General features: G+C 33.6%; 1 protein-coding gene across 4 annotated transcripts; it reads right to left on the minus strand.

Moving 5' to 3' along the window:
* Positions 1 to 3,654: 3,654 nt before the first annotated feature.
* LOC134721644 (zinc finger protein 569-like) lies at positions 3,655 to 12,739 on the minus strand. 4 transcript variants are annotated; one of them, XM_063584779.1, is made up of 2 exons: positions 12,621 to 12,711; positions 3,655 to 6,933 (listed from the first exon to the last, which is right to left on the minus strand). In XM_063584779.1, exon 2 carries the CDS (start codon positions 6,893 to 6,895, stop codon positions 4,019 to 4,021), a length of 2,877 nt encoding a protein of 958 aa, XP_063440849.1. In that variant the 5' UTR covers positions 6,896 to 6,933; positions 12,621 to 12,711; the 3' UTR covers positions 3,655 to 4,018. The 4 variants fall into 4 exon arrangements, with proteins under 4 accessions (XP_063440849.1, XP_063440847.1, XP_063440848.1 ...); XM_063584777.1 differs by lacking the exon at positions 12,621 to 12,711 and adding an exon at positions 12,431 to 12,522; XM_063584778.1 differs by lacking the exon at positions 12,621 to 12,711 and adding an exon at positions 12,419 to 12,516.
* Positions 12,740 to 14,294: the final 1,555 nt, after the last annotated feature.

A 14,294-nucleotide genomic window follows, 5' to 3' on the forward strand; every position in this document is an offset into this window, starting at 1 on the left:
TAAATATAAAGCTCTGAAGAAGTTAGCTTATGCTGCCGCCGCCTCCAGATCACTTTCCTATTTCGAACTTTCTAAGACAAAAGTCGCAGGCTCTGCTCGATAAAAATGGTGATTTTTTTTTCTACTTAAAAATTACAAAACGTTTGGGGCAATCACCCTCAAACTCAATCCCAGCTTTCCCTTAGTGATATGGAACCTTGTGGTACACTTTCAAAGAGATCCATAAACTTATACACAAGCTATTGTTCGGGAACTAGAAAAAATTGCTTCGCTGAGCCTGAACAGTTTGGGCAAATTTGGACACAATATTCAAGCTTGATGCTATCTGAATATGGATTGTGATCAAATTTTTGACATAGTATTGGTTTCCGACACAAAATAAATGTCAAGATGTTACAAATCTATTGCTTAATACTGTGCAATTAAAGATTCTTCTTAAATTAAAAAAAATTGAATTTTGAAAAATAATTTGAACCCCTAAACAAAAATTGGAACCCTCCAAACTTTAAAGAAAAACCTTGGAGCAATAACCCCCACACTAAATCCTATCCTTTTCTTTGTAGTATGGAACCTTGCAGTACAATTTCAGAGAGATCCATACTCAAGTTATTGTCTCGAAACAAGAAGAAAAAAAAACTTGGTTTTGACCCTTTTTTGGCCCCTAATTCCTGCATATATTGGGCAATTACCCATAACTCAATCCTAGCCTTCCTTTTGTAATAATCCCAGCCTTAATTTTGTGATATGGTACCTTGGGGTAAAATGTTAGAGAGAACAAGAAACTTTGTCCAGAAACTACAAAAATGCTTGTTTTTGGCCCTTAATTCCCAAACTGTAACCCATAACCCCCAAAATAAATCCAAACCTTCCACTTGTGGTACAATTTTCAAGCAATTTTAATAATTATATATATATACACAAGTTATTATCCTGACAGTAGAAAAATGCTTTTTGGTCCCTATTTGGCCCCCAATTCCGAACCGGTTGGGACCATCATCCCCAACCTTCCTAGTAAATTTAGAGATCCAGACTGAAACTTAAGTCCAAATATGTCTTCAGACTACGCAGAAGACGACAACATACCATCATATGTATAAAAATGCTTGTTTTTTTACCCTAATTCCGCAACAGTTGAGGCAATTATCTCAAGAAATCAATCCCAGCCTTGCCATTGTGAAATGAAACCTTGTGTTACAATTTTAGAGCGACCCGTACACGTCTACAAAGGTTAATGTCTGGAAACTAGACAAATGCTTCTTGTATTGCCCCTTATCCCTAAACATTTGAGGCAATCACTCCTAAACTCAATCCCAACCTTCTCTTTGTGATATAGAATCTTGTGGCACAATTTTAGAGAGAACAATACACTTAAACACCAGTTGTTTTCTGGAAACTAGACAAATGCTTGTTTTTTGGCCCCTAATTCCTAAACTGTTGGTACCATAACCCCTAAAATAAATCCCAACCTTCCTTTTGTGGTATTGAACCTTTAATATGATAAAATGTCATAGAGATCCATTAAGTTAAACTAAAGTAATGGTGCGTAAACCTTTGGACGACGACATGATACCAATATACGACTTCAATTTCTTTTTGCAGTCATATAAAGATATTATCGACTTTTCATATGTGGTTCCTTTTGAACTAACCTAAAGTCCTAAACACAAAATTTCACTTGTAAACTCTAAAAAAGTTTCAAAGTCAGTGAACCATAATGATGGGGTGAGGCTATATAAACTCCATGGAAATGCGACTTGCATATACCAATACAATATACCGGATATCATTGACCTGGAATTAGGTCTTTATGGCTTAAACTAATCTAATCAATCATTAACAAGTTAAAAATACAAAACATGATTGAATTGGTGTATGTGTGTGTAATGATTGAGCCAAACAATCTCCAGGGATATGAGATGTGCCAATGCCAACACATCCATTGACCTTACACCTCAGTGTTTACCATCAACTTGACCTCATTAACTTTAACATATTCTAATAATACAAAACATGACTGAAATTGGTGTATGTGTGTGTGTAGAGATAGAGCCAAACAATCTTCAAGGATATGAGATTGTAACATCCAGCTGCATACCAAATATCATTGATGGTGACCTACCACTATAGTTTCCCTGAAACTGACCTTATCAAATTAATACATGTAATCTAAGAAAACTTTAAGAAGTCAATAGACCAAAGATAATCAGGTGCACTGAAACTATATCTTTTTGTCAAAGCAGATATTGTTTAACTCATTAATTGAAGTAGAGGAAACAGGAAATATTAGTCTTTTTGTCATTTTGACTGTCAGATGTTAGTCCTCCTTTTATTCCTTGATCTTGATGATTAATTTCTGTACAAGTTGCATAGCAATGAATAAAAGTTAAAAAATAATTCATGTCAAAAAATCAGTTGTAACAGGTCAACAGTTTATATAAGGAGTTATATAATGACATGTTTAACATGTTCTTTTAAAAAAAGGCAAAATATAGTCATAATAGTACGAGAATGATAACATTTTTTTATTTACAGAAACTTCAACTTGTAAACAGTGAATTTCAATATCAACACATCATAGATATAATTAAACAAACAATAAAAAGCCAACATAGACAATAAAAGGCCATACTAGCTGGATTTTGTACTTTGGATTTTCAAGCATTATTTAATGTTATTAATAAAGTTATCATCTTTTTAGCATGTACAATATTAAAATATCTACATCATTTATAAAGATCTAATATTAATTCATTTGTCTATCAGTGTTCTGTATTTCAAATTTATTAGAGTTATTTCCCTTTTATATGAGTATTTTAGAACAATATTTGGGACTTTGTCCTTTCAATTCTTTTTATTATTTGTATTTTTGATTCAAACTTGTTTTTTTTTTTTTAAATATCCCAATTACATTTTTAACTGCTTTCTTTATACAGGTACACAACTAAAGCAGTTGAATTAATATCACGCCTCAATTATCCTTGCACAAAAAAATAATTCCAGAAAAGGAGAAAACTCTGTACAAACTTTAAAATATAAAAATCAGTTCTACATATTTCAGATAAACAATTAAAAAGTTTTCCCCAATTTTTTTAAATCCAAGTTCATTGTCAATAAAACATGTTTTTTGTTCTTTTCTGAGATGTAAAATCATAACTTATACCAATTTTAGCACATTTTGTGTGCAGACTTATGGAATCACTCATAAAATGCACATCTGACATTTTTCATTTCACATGAACAATACACAAGATACACACATAAAGACAAGAAGAACTTGCAAAACTTACACAAAAATGTAGAACTGTGAAAAAAAATAATAGAGCAACATTTATAAATACTGTAAATTAATTCAGAAATTATTGCATGCATTTATTATTGTTATTTTGTCATTATAGACTAATATGCAATTTTTATTTTTGCTAAAATGAGAAAAATTCTATTAAAGTTATATAACTAAATTTCAAAATGCAAGTTTGAATTATTGCAATTATAACCCTGTTGCAATAAAAAAAACATCGCAATAATTTCTGAATTTACAGTAATTGAATCTGATCATGAATACATACATTAACAAATATTAATTATATTTAATTTTGAGATGTCAAATTGTACCATGATCATACATTTGAAAAATGTAATGAAATCCTTGAAAAAAATACAAAATTTGGTAAAAATAATTTGCATGAAGGAGTGAATCTTGTGACTTTGAAATAAATAATACAGTACACACAATATAGTTCAGTTACTAGTAGTAAATTTGGTATTTAGTGAATCACTGTGAATCAGGGTACTGGTATAGAGATTAATAATTTGATAGAAGTTTGATTTGATGCCTGCCCTGTCTTTTTCATATATCAAAAACAACTGTTAACACTTGAAGTAATACATGTGAATGTACAGATAGAGATAAATTAAACCAAAACACCAGTCATGCCGGTATTCCCTGTGAAAAAAAACCCAAAACCCACATGTTTAACTTAATCACCATCAATGTTATTGTATAATACAGTATTGCTTATTATTCTCTATTAACAACAATAATAATCTTCCCATCTGTTCCCGATTCTACATGAGCATTTGAAAATAACCTATTTAACCAATCAGCGTCTACAATAGTTTCTTCTGTTGTTATTTCTTCACCTCCTAAAATGCTTTCTTCAACATTTACTACCTCAGCAATTATTGTTTCCTCTTCTTTGGAGACAGGAATGTTCTCTGCTGAGATATGTTCCTGCTCATGCTCTTCTGTTATTACCTCAGCTATCATGTCTCCTTCATGCTCAACAGCATGAGCATCTAGTTTGGTTTGACTCGTAAAAACTTGACGACAGATGCTACAAATATACAAGCAGCTAAACTCCCTTTTATCCATTAATTCATCCAGGCTTTCAACAGTCTTGACATTAGGCATTACTTGCTTGGTGTAGTACACGTTTGGCTTAATTTGGCAAGCATTCAGCTTCCTGTGGCGCTGGAGCGAATTTAGTCTTGGGAAACACTTCTGACATAAATCACACTGATAAGGCATATCACCAGTATGCATGCGCATGTGATCATTAAGAGCCTTTTGAGTGGCAAACATTTTAGAGCATTGATCACATGGTATAGATTTGACTTGCTCATGTCTTGCTAAGTGACGTGTCAAATAGTACAGCAAAGCAAAGGATTTCCCACAAAATGTGCATTCATGCTTTTTAATTGATGAATGGATCTCTTCATGGATCTTCATGTATCCTTCTTGAGCAAATCCTTTTCCACATGTACTACATACAAATGGCTTTTCCTTAGTGTGTGTTCTCTCATGGATACGTAGTAAGCATGGCTTAGTGAATTTCTTGTCACAATAACTACAATGATGTCTGGGTTTGGCTAAGCCTTCGGCTGTGTGATTTTCTTTGATGTGACGAGACAGGTATATGTCACGGGAGTATTTCTTACCACATGTTTTGCATTCATGATTTCTTGATGTTGCAGGATCAGTGTGGGTCAGAATATGGCGCTGCAAATTAATTTTCTGATGAAAATTTCTTCCGCATGTTTCACAGACAAACTTTTTGGGATTTGAGTGAAGTCTTTCATGAGCATTTAGGTATTTAACTGAAGAATAACATTTTCCACACTGCAAACATTTAAAAGGCTTCAATCCAATATTTTCTCGCTGTTTCTTCCCAGGTTTTGGAATAGGTGTATTCTGATGGCGCTGCACATGTATCTTCAAGTAGCATTTCAAAGCAAATTTTTTGTGGCAAACATGACACTCATAATCTTTTGTCTTAGTATGAAGAAATTCATGGTTTATCCTGTTCATTCGTTGCGAGAACTTCTTCCCACAAATTCTGCATTCATAACACTTTCCTTTAACATGACGTTCCATATGTTTCTGGAGGTAGAGACGTTTGGAGAATACTTTTCCACATTGACTACAAAGGTGGTGTTCAGGTTCTGGAAATATTCCCATCTTCTCATTTCTTTCTTTTTCATGTAACATTTTATGTCTGACTAAATAAGAGCTAAGGGCAAAGGCTTTACCGCATTCATCACAAATCTTGGCTTTCACTCCAGAATGTAATACTCTATGTTTTTCCATGTTGGATTTAGAGACAAATCCTTTGCCACATACATCACAAGGAAAAGGTCTTTCTCCAGTATGTTTGACCTGGTGTCGGAGCAAGTGACTGGGTTTTGTGAAGACCTTTTGACAATCCTTACAAGGGTAAGTCCTTCCAACTTTTTTACGTCCTCTTTTAACTGCAGGCTTTATTATTTCTATATCTTCATCCCTATCATTGGGTTTATAATCTTCATCTAGGTCATCATCATCTTCAGATTCTTCATTATAAACTGCTTTTGTTGCTGGAGTATTTACTTCCCCTACATGTACTGCTTCAGAAGTTATATCCATATCTTCCGGTGTCTCTGGGTGGTCTTCTTCTGTTATTGATTCAGTTACTCCTTCTTCAATGGTCACTGGACCTACTGTTTCTCCTGGTTCCAAGTCACTCACCTCCACCTTACAAATCTTAGCTGGCTTATTTAATCCAACTTTAGTACTGACTGAAGGCTTTGAGATCTCATTATAAACAGCCAGTTCCACTTCCATTTTTACATTTGACATATTCGGCATAATCTGCTCTTCCATGTCTTCATAATCTATTGGTTCCTGTTTTATACTAGCTTCTAATATAATACTATTATCATTAGATGGAGACCATGCTCTTTTCTCCCTTCTGTTTCTTCTCGGTCTTCCTCTTTCATCAGTATCAGTCTGACTGTCAGAAATGGAATCTTCAGTCTGTTCATGTATTTTCTTTTGAACAGATTTTTTGTTCTTCACTGACCCAGTTGTTTGCTTGGCGCCTTTCTTTTCAATGCTTGTATTTATCTTTCTCTCAGCAAACAATTTTTTCCTTGCCTCCTTCATATCGGTAGGGACATTATTTACAGGCTTAAGCTTGCTTGCTTTATTTTCACTGCTTTCCACATTTGTGGCAACACTTTTCCTCGGTCTTCCCCTTTTTCTCTGTCCATCCCCTCCAGCAGACATCTCTGATTTGTTCTCTTTCGTTTTATCCACTTCATCACTACCTTCATTTTTCTCTACATTTACTTTCGAACCTTTTTTGCTCTTTTTCTCTTCACTTTCAATGACATCTATAGACTTTCCAGCACTTCTTTGTGGTCTTCTACCAGGGAGAGATTTTGGCGATTGTACATCTTTAGTTTCAAGTTTAGTGTCTGTCTTGTTTGATAACATTTGCAAATCATGCTGTGTTTTTAAATGTTTTGACAGAATTGCTGGTAAAGAAAATATTTTCTTACAAACAGGACATGCATGTTTATCTATTTTGGAGGATCTTCTGGTGTACTTTAGCAGATAAGAATTCTGTACAGACATTATGGCTTCTTTTAAGCATTAAAAGGAACCTTTTCTCTCTGCAAATATAAAAAAAAAATAACAGTTAAAGCATGAAACAGAATCGAAAATTTTGTTCAAGTTTAGATGGTTGTTTTTCTGAAATTGTTCAGTGTACGCTCAATTGTGTTGATATGTCTTTTGATTGAGTTAAGCCATTTCAATTGATATTATATAGTGTGTATTTCCAGCGATTTCTATGTTGTATACATAAAAATATACAGCATGTACAGTGTATTCCATTTTCTGGCTACATGTATGTTTCATGGCCAGAATAAGCACATACAATTTCTCAAACTAATTAGGTGTCAATACATTACTTGTAAATTTCAATTGAAGCTGTGAAAATAAGTATTGATCTCTCAAATAATATTCAAAATGGTTTTTTTTATTTGTCCAAAACATTATATATATCATTTAAACAGTGTTCTCCCCAGGCCGTTTTAGCGCCACGATTTTCAGCGCTATCTCAATTTCCCGCTGTCCTTTTGCACTGACCACGTCGCTATATTTTTTTCCCGTATTTTTTCAAATTTCCCGCTTATTTTTCTCTTCGGATCACGTGATTGACTGGTTTACGATTTTTTTAAAAATTATTTCCTTGTATTAAAGTAACTCCGCGGGACCAGTCTAATAAATAAGTATTGATCTCTCAAATAATATTCAAAATGTTTTTTTTTATTTGTCCAAAACATTATATATCATGATTAAATTACCAGCCTTTTAACATGTTTAATCTATTCTTTGATCAATTTCTATTTCAATCCTATTCTTTTAACAATAAAAATAATTTTGGTCATGTTTGACTTACTTGTAGATCTCACTTTGCTAAGAATTATTGTTTTATACAGTTTAAAAAAATGTATCTCTATCTATAGTAATATTCAAGATAATAACAAAAACTGCAAAATGTCCTTAAAATTACCAATTTAGGGGCAGCAACCCATGAAGGGGGTTGTCTGATTCATTTGAAAATTTCCAGACTGATAGATCATGACCTGATAAACAATTTTACCTCATGTCAGATTTGTTCTAAATGCTTTGATTTCAGAGATGCAAGCCAAAATGTAGATTTTACCCCTATGTTCTATTTTTTTGCCATGGTTGTCATCTTGGTAAGCAGACCAGTCATCAGACAAATATTTTTAACTACATACAGCAATGATGATTGTGTCAAAGTTTGGTTAAACTTGGTTTAGTAGTTTCAGAGAAGATTTTTGTAAAAGTTAATGAACGACGACAGACACCAAGTGATGAGAAAAGCTCACTTCAATGGCCCTTTTGGGCAAGATGAGCTTAAAATAGAATTTGATCTATTTTTGTTCAAACTTTAATCAAAGAGAAGTAGTGAAATAATAATTCTCTCTAAGTAGTCAGTATGGTACAAATTTGTCAAAATAAGCTATTGATAAAATAAACATTGATGATGAATTGTTATGCTTCAGTGCTTTCCTATATAACTTTAAGCAACCAAATTTTTCACACGAAAAGGGGGCCCGTGCAGCCCTGGATCCACCTATGCCTAAAGATATGTGTATGGGTTAAACAAATTATTTTCTTTTAAAACAAAGTGTATACAGTATTTATAGCCCCTTTTCTTTTTTAAATGTTTCGTATTAAAAGTTAGCTATTCAGTGATATGATATGAGCCACTCCAGGCAGGACACAGTATACGTAATTATTTTCTTTTGATTTTTTCTCGACAAATAGTGTGAACAGTACAACTTTTTTAATCACACACCTTCAAATATATTTATTTATATTTTAAGAGTAAGATAGTATTTAGGTAGGGGAATGAAATCTCACATTAAAAAAATTGGGGTGATGTATTGGTATTTAAAGGATTGATTTGGCCCTGTCCAAGTTCAAAAATGTCAAAAACTAGTATGAGGGGGGCAGAACCTTTTTTCTGGTGTTTTTTTCGGGATTGATCCTGTCAGGATCTGGGATTTCTATTTTCAAATTTTAGAATGTTGGGATTTAATTTTTTGAATTCAGGGCCTTGCATGGGATTTTATGCTTTTAAGCCCAGGATTTCAGGATCAGAAAAAATGATTTTTCACCACTTTATTTTAAACAGAGAATTGTCATTTATATTTTGAATGAGAACTGACAGACTTTTTTTTTTTAAATTACAATGTATTTCAAGTTTTGGCATAATTTGTCCTAAAAGTAGTACAAGTTAAGTCAACTCAATGTAAAACTCAATATGAGATAGCCCAGGGGCAAATTTAAATTTGAATTTATATTGTTTTAAAGAAATTCACACAAGAAATTAACTGCAGTGTAATTCCTTGTAATTTGGACATGGAAAAATATAATCCAATATTTATAATGTATTTGTAGACAATGGTAGACAAATGGTAGATGTCACAACAAAAATATACAATACAAAGATGTACATTAACCTTACAACATGTTCATATCTTCCTAAATATTTAGATAAAAATTAAACATTCACATGTATTCACCCATACCTGCCAACTATCACTATTTGCAGGGGTTTCCCCCATGGAGGCTCCTAATTGGAAATAGTTAGGGGTAACATGAATGACCGAATAACACCTTTTGATATTATCCATTAACACTTGTATAAACATGATAAATGACCGAATAACACTTAAAATTTTAATATTAGCACATTTTGGTGACTTTTAAATATTGATTATTAAATAATAGTATATTATAAGTGTAGTTGATAACTTAAAAAGAATGTGTCCCTAGTACAAAGATGCCCCATCTGCATTATCATTTACTATGTTCAATGGAGCGAGAAAATTGGGTAAAAACTCTAATTTGGCATTGACATTAAAAAGATCATATCATAGCTTAGGGAACATGTGAACTAAGTTTCAAGTTAATCATTGTTAATTGGACTTTCACTTCATCAAAAACTACATCTACAGACAACTTTAACCTGAAGCGGGACAGATGAATGGATGGACAGACCCACACATCATAAAACATAATGCTCATAAATGAGCCATAAAAATGATTTACAGCAAGCAGATAAGTTCTAAAAGATTGTTATAAATATAGTCAATAAGTGTAAATTGTACATCCATGGCATGGCTACCATGTCACATGGTTTATATATGCATTATCCTTGGTCACCATGTAACAATGATGTTGGATGTAAACACTACATGTATATTTATAACAATCTTTGTGAAATAACTAGTCAAATAATTATGATGTCTGACAAGGCTATTTTTATAATTTTAATTTTTTTCTGGGACGCCTTCCTGCGACTAACTAGTCCAAATAATTATGACGTCTGGCAAGGCTATTTTTTTTCTGGGATGCCATCCTACGACTATCTAGTCCAAATAACTATGACGTCTGGCAAGGCTATTTAATTTTTTTTCTGGGACGCCTTCCTACGAAAATCACGCGCTTACCACAGCGTCAGGGGCGGATACAGGATTTGACGTTAGGGGGGGGGCAGAATAAAATCTCGCCGAGCGGAGCGAGGCGAAAAAAAATTTTTGAGGTTAAAATGATCAAAGTTATCATGGTTATTGAAATATTCTTCTACAGTGGGTGCAATGTAGATAAATATCTTGCCAAGCGAAGTGTGGCGAGAAACATTTGGGGTAAAATGAGCGAGGAATTAAAGTTTCAATCTAAAACTGCATAATTTAAATGACAATCTACATTAACCATATTTAACCAAAAATCTATTAGTTTCTGTTCATTGACTTCCTCTATATATTTACCAGAAAACGGGACTGAACAAAAGTAGAATAGAAACAATTCTGAGTACACAAACTGATTTTCCATATAAAAAAAGTGAGACGAAGCAAATGACGATAGCTCATCTGACCAATATAAGATATTGAAAACGAAAATTATTACTGGTACAATTTATTTGTCAACTAATAATACGTGTTTTTATTTTTGTTCTATTTTCGGAGGTCGAGCTAGACCTTTTACATACTGTAAAACAAAACAAAATGGCCGCTAACCACTATTAAAAATCAAACTGAGATCCTTAAAAAATCATTGTGCTTATTTTCTTGGGATCCCGTGTAATACAGTAGTACCTACGGGTTTGGGCGTTGACCATTTATGCATGCTTCGGCAAAATTAACATGTTGCAAGTGAGAATCATATATTGTCACAGACATATTAAATAATGAGTCAAATTAACAAACTAACCTCTCGCTTGAACCATAATCTTTATCTTTCCTTAAGAAAGAAACTAACTTAGACTGCTTTCTTGGTCGTGCCATGATGAAATAACCAACCGGTTACCCAAATAGCGGGTAGGGCACTTCCACCTTCTTCGTGGGAAAGTGATGTAGGGATGTTTTTGAACTTCGATTATCAAAGAAATTGTTTATTAAAACTGCAACTACAATGTCACAATTGCTTTATTCTAACTGCTAAAAGCCTATGATATGTGTCATCAAACGCAGTACCGCGTTTGACACCTTCCTTTGAAGTGTAACATGTTTATAGAACTTAAATAAACAAAAGGTCAGTTGATTAGTAATCACGTTAAATGGTTCTGTTAAATTACTGTTTTATATAGTAATACTTGTTTGAATGTTAAAACAGATTGAATGCAACGACATTAGCTTTCGTCGGATACTTTATTACGTCCGGACAACCTATGCTTTGCAAATTTTAGGGGGGGCGCACGCCCGCCACGCCCCCGCCTAAATCCGCCCCTGAGCGTTATCCAAAAATCCTGGGGAGAACACTGGCCCGGAGGCCTTTCTACACTAACTAGTCCAGACGGCTGGCAAGGCTATTTTTTCTGGGACGACACCTTTCTACAACTAACTAGTACAAATAATTATGACGTCTGTCAAGGCTATTTTTTTTCTGGGATGCCTTCCTAGGACTAACTAGTCCAAATAATGATGACATCTGGCAAGGCTATTTTATTTTGTTTCTGGGACGCCTTCCTAGGACTAACTAGTCCAAATAATTATGACATCTGGCAAGGCTATTTTAATTTTTTTCTGGGACGCCTTTCTATCATGTCTATGACTAAATAGTACAAATAATTTTAAATGTCTGGCAAGGCTATTCTAATTTTTCTGGGACACTTTTTTTGTCATCCCAGAAAAATAAAAATAAAATAGCCTTGCCAGACGTCATAATTATTTGGACTAAGAACTAACCTGCTTTTTCCATATATGACATTGAAAAACAAATCAAAATACCAGTTGTTATACATTTTAAATCATTTATTTACATTTCAAGATAGACTTTTAAAATCATAATTTTTAATGTTATAAGAGTAACAAGGAACTAGACACGAATACAGTTATGTACATTCTTGATGTAAAGTTAATATTTCCCATTTGAGTTCTTAGGTACTTATCCTTATTTAAAAGTGTAATCACTGGTTTTTGGTCATGCACCGAGTCGTTGATGACCCAAAGAGGAAGAACCGAAGAAATTGTTAGGAACTTCTTGTCAATAATATAAACGCTGCTTTTTGTGTAGTTAATGCATTAAAAAGTGCTAAAATATCAAAAGCTATATAACATTTTCTATTACAGCCAACGGAAAGTTGATTTGTAGTTTGTAAAATTAATGGTTTTTTGACGTCTCATGCCAAACGCCGCCATGACAGAGACAAATGGACAATGACCGACGCGCCCAAATTGTTTATTTACAGCAACTGTTTTGTCTGTTCTTTTACATATGTAGTCATACCAATATTGTTTAAATAAAATAATCAACTAACAGAATCATTAAAATTACCATAAATGAAACCTGTATAATGAGTTGAGTATTTTCTTTGACGACATTAACTGCGTCCTTCCCAAAATCAAAACGAGGTAAGATCATCTGTGCGTTTGAATCAATCGAGTTACTTTTCCTTGACTTCTTCCCGCGAAAATTTAAAAGTGCATGAACTGATTTTTGTCTTTTAAAGGACAAATAAAACGTTATTTATTTCTTTGGTAGAATTGATCTTCAATAATTGAAGGTCTTAGTAAAAGACCATTTGATAATAATGGGGTTTGGTTGAGAGGGGAGGAACAACCGACTCTTTACGGATTACCCATGTTCACGAGGCGGATTTTCTTTAGCTCTGACTAACTTTCAAACACAGGTGCTTGAGGACAGGATCCTGTATGAGCCCCATATAGTCCCTCCCCCTTTTTTTATCTTTTTTTTTTATCATAAATCTCAGATTTCTCGATATATATCACTTATTTGTACCATATATATACTAATATACCATATTTATACTCTAAATTATGAATGTTTACTATCAACGTGAATCTCGACTATAGAGATAGTCGAGATGCACGTTGATAGTAAACATGCATATTTAGAGTATAAATATGGTATATTAGTATATATATGGTACAAATAAGTGATATATATCGAGAAATCTGAGATTTATAATAAAAAAAAATAAAAAAAAAGGGGGAGGGACTATATGGGGCTCATACAGGATCCTGTCCTCAAGCACCTGTGCTTTCAAAGGCATATTTCCACACTAAGTCACAAATTTGACTTTAACTGATTCAAAACTTAGCAGTAAAAGTTAAAATTGTGAATATTAATTCTGAACTCCAAATTTTTCATCGGTAACAAGTTATCAAGAATTTTATAATCATTTTGAGTCTGTCGTCAGAACAAAGAAAACACATCGACTCCGAGAAACAATCCAAGTGTTATTTAAATTGGAGTTTGCAACTTTTTCTATTGACAGTTTCGTCCTCTCGGGGGGGGGGGGGGGGGGGGGGGGTCTTCAACTCAATATTTGAAATGATAGGCCGGTGCCGCTTGGTTTTCCATAAAATGCGATGTAGAAATGTTACCTTTTCCAATAGTGTTTGGGTCTCGTTTGTTGTGAAATGTAACACAATGGAATGGAATACCAAGGTGCCAAAAGAGAGAAAATAGGTTGATGAAACACAGCCGGGAACACCAAGAAAGATGGCAGACGAAGTTATGGAAACTTTATTAACCTTATCATACATTGCTGATTGTTTTCCGAACCAATAATATTCACATATTTTCAAGCTTGAAAAGGTGACCTATTCCAGCGATATTTTGTATGCTGACATATTCTTATCGCTATCAACATGGAGCTTGACAAGACCGCACACGTTGACAATCTCTCACCACTCATGCATAACTTCTCAGTTTGCCGAGTTTTCAGACGGCTCAGGGCAGAAAAGGGAAGGTTCAATTTCCAGCAAACACTCGTCACTAGGAGAGTTAATAAGAGCAAAAGATTACGTCTAGCGTTTGGGTAAAAATTCCTAAAGTGCTTATATAACAGGTTGTTAAAGGGCATTGGGAAATACTTTCTATATATGTTTCTTTAATTTGTTTTTAAATAGTTAAATCGAGTTCCATATATATATATAAGGCTCGGCCGGACCTAAACGGGTCCAAG

The sequence above is a fragment of the Mytilus trossulus genome, chromosome 6 (genome assembly GCF_036588685.1).
Source record: "Mytilus trossulus isolate FHL-02 chromosome 6, PNRI_Mtr1.1.1.hap1, whole genome shotgun sequence".
Classification (NCBI taxonomy): Eukaryota; Metazoa; Mollusca; class Bivalvia; order Mytilida; family Mytilidae; genus Mytilus; species Mytilus trossulus.

Coding starts and splice junctions, on each gene's coding strand:
- LOC134721644 (XM_063584779.1), bottom strand. CDS start 6,895: ATGTCTGTACAGAATTCTTATCTGCTAAAGTACACCAGAAGATCCTCC.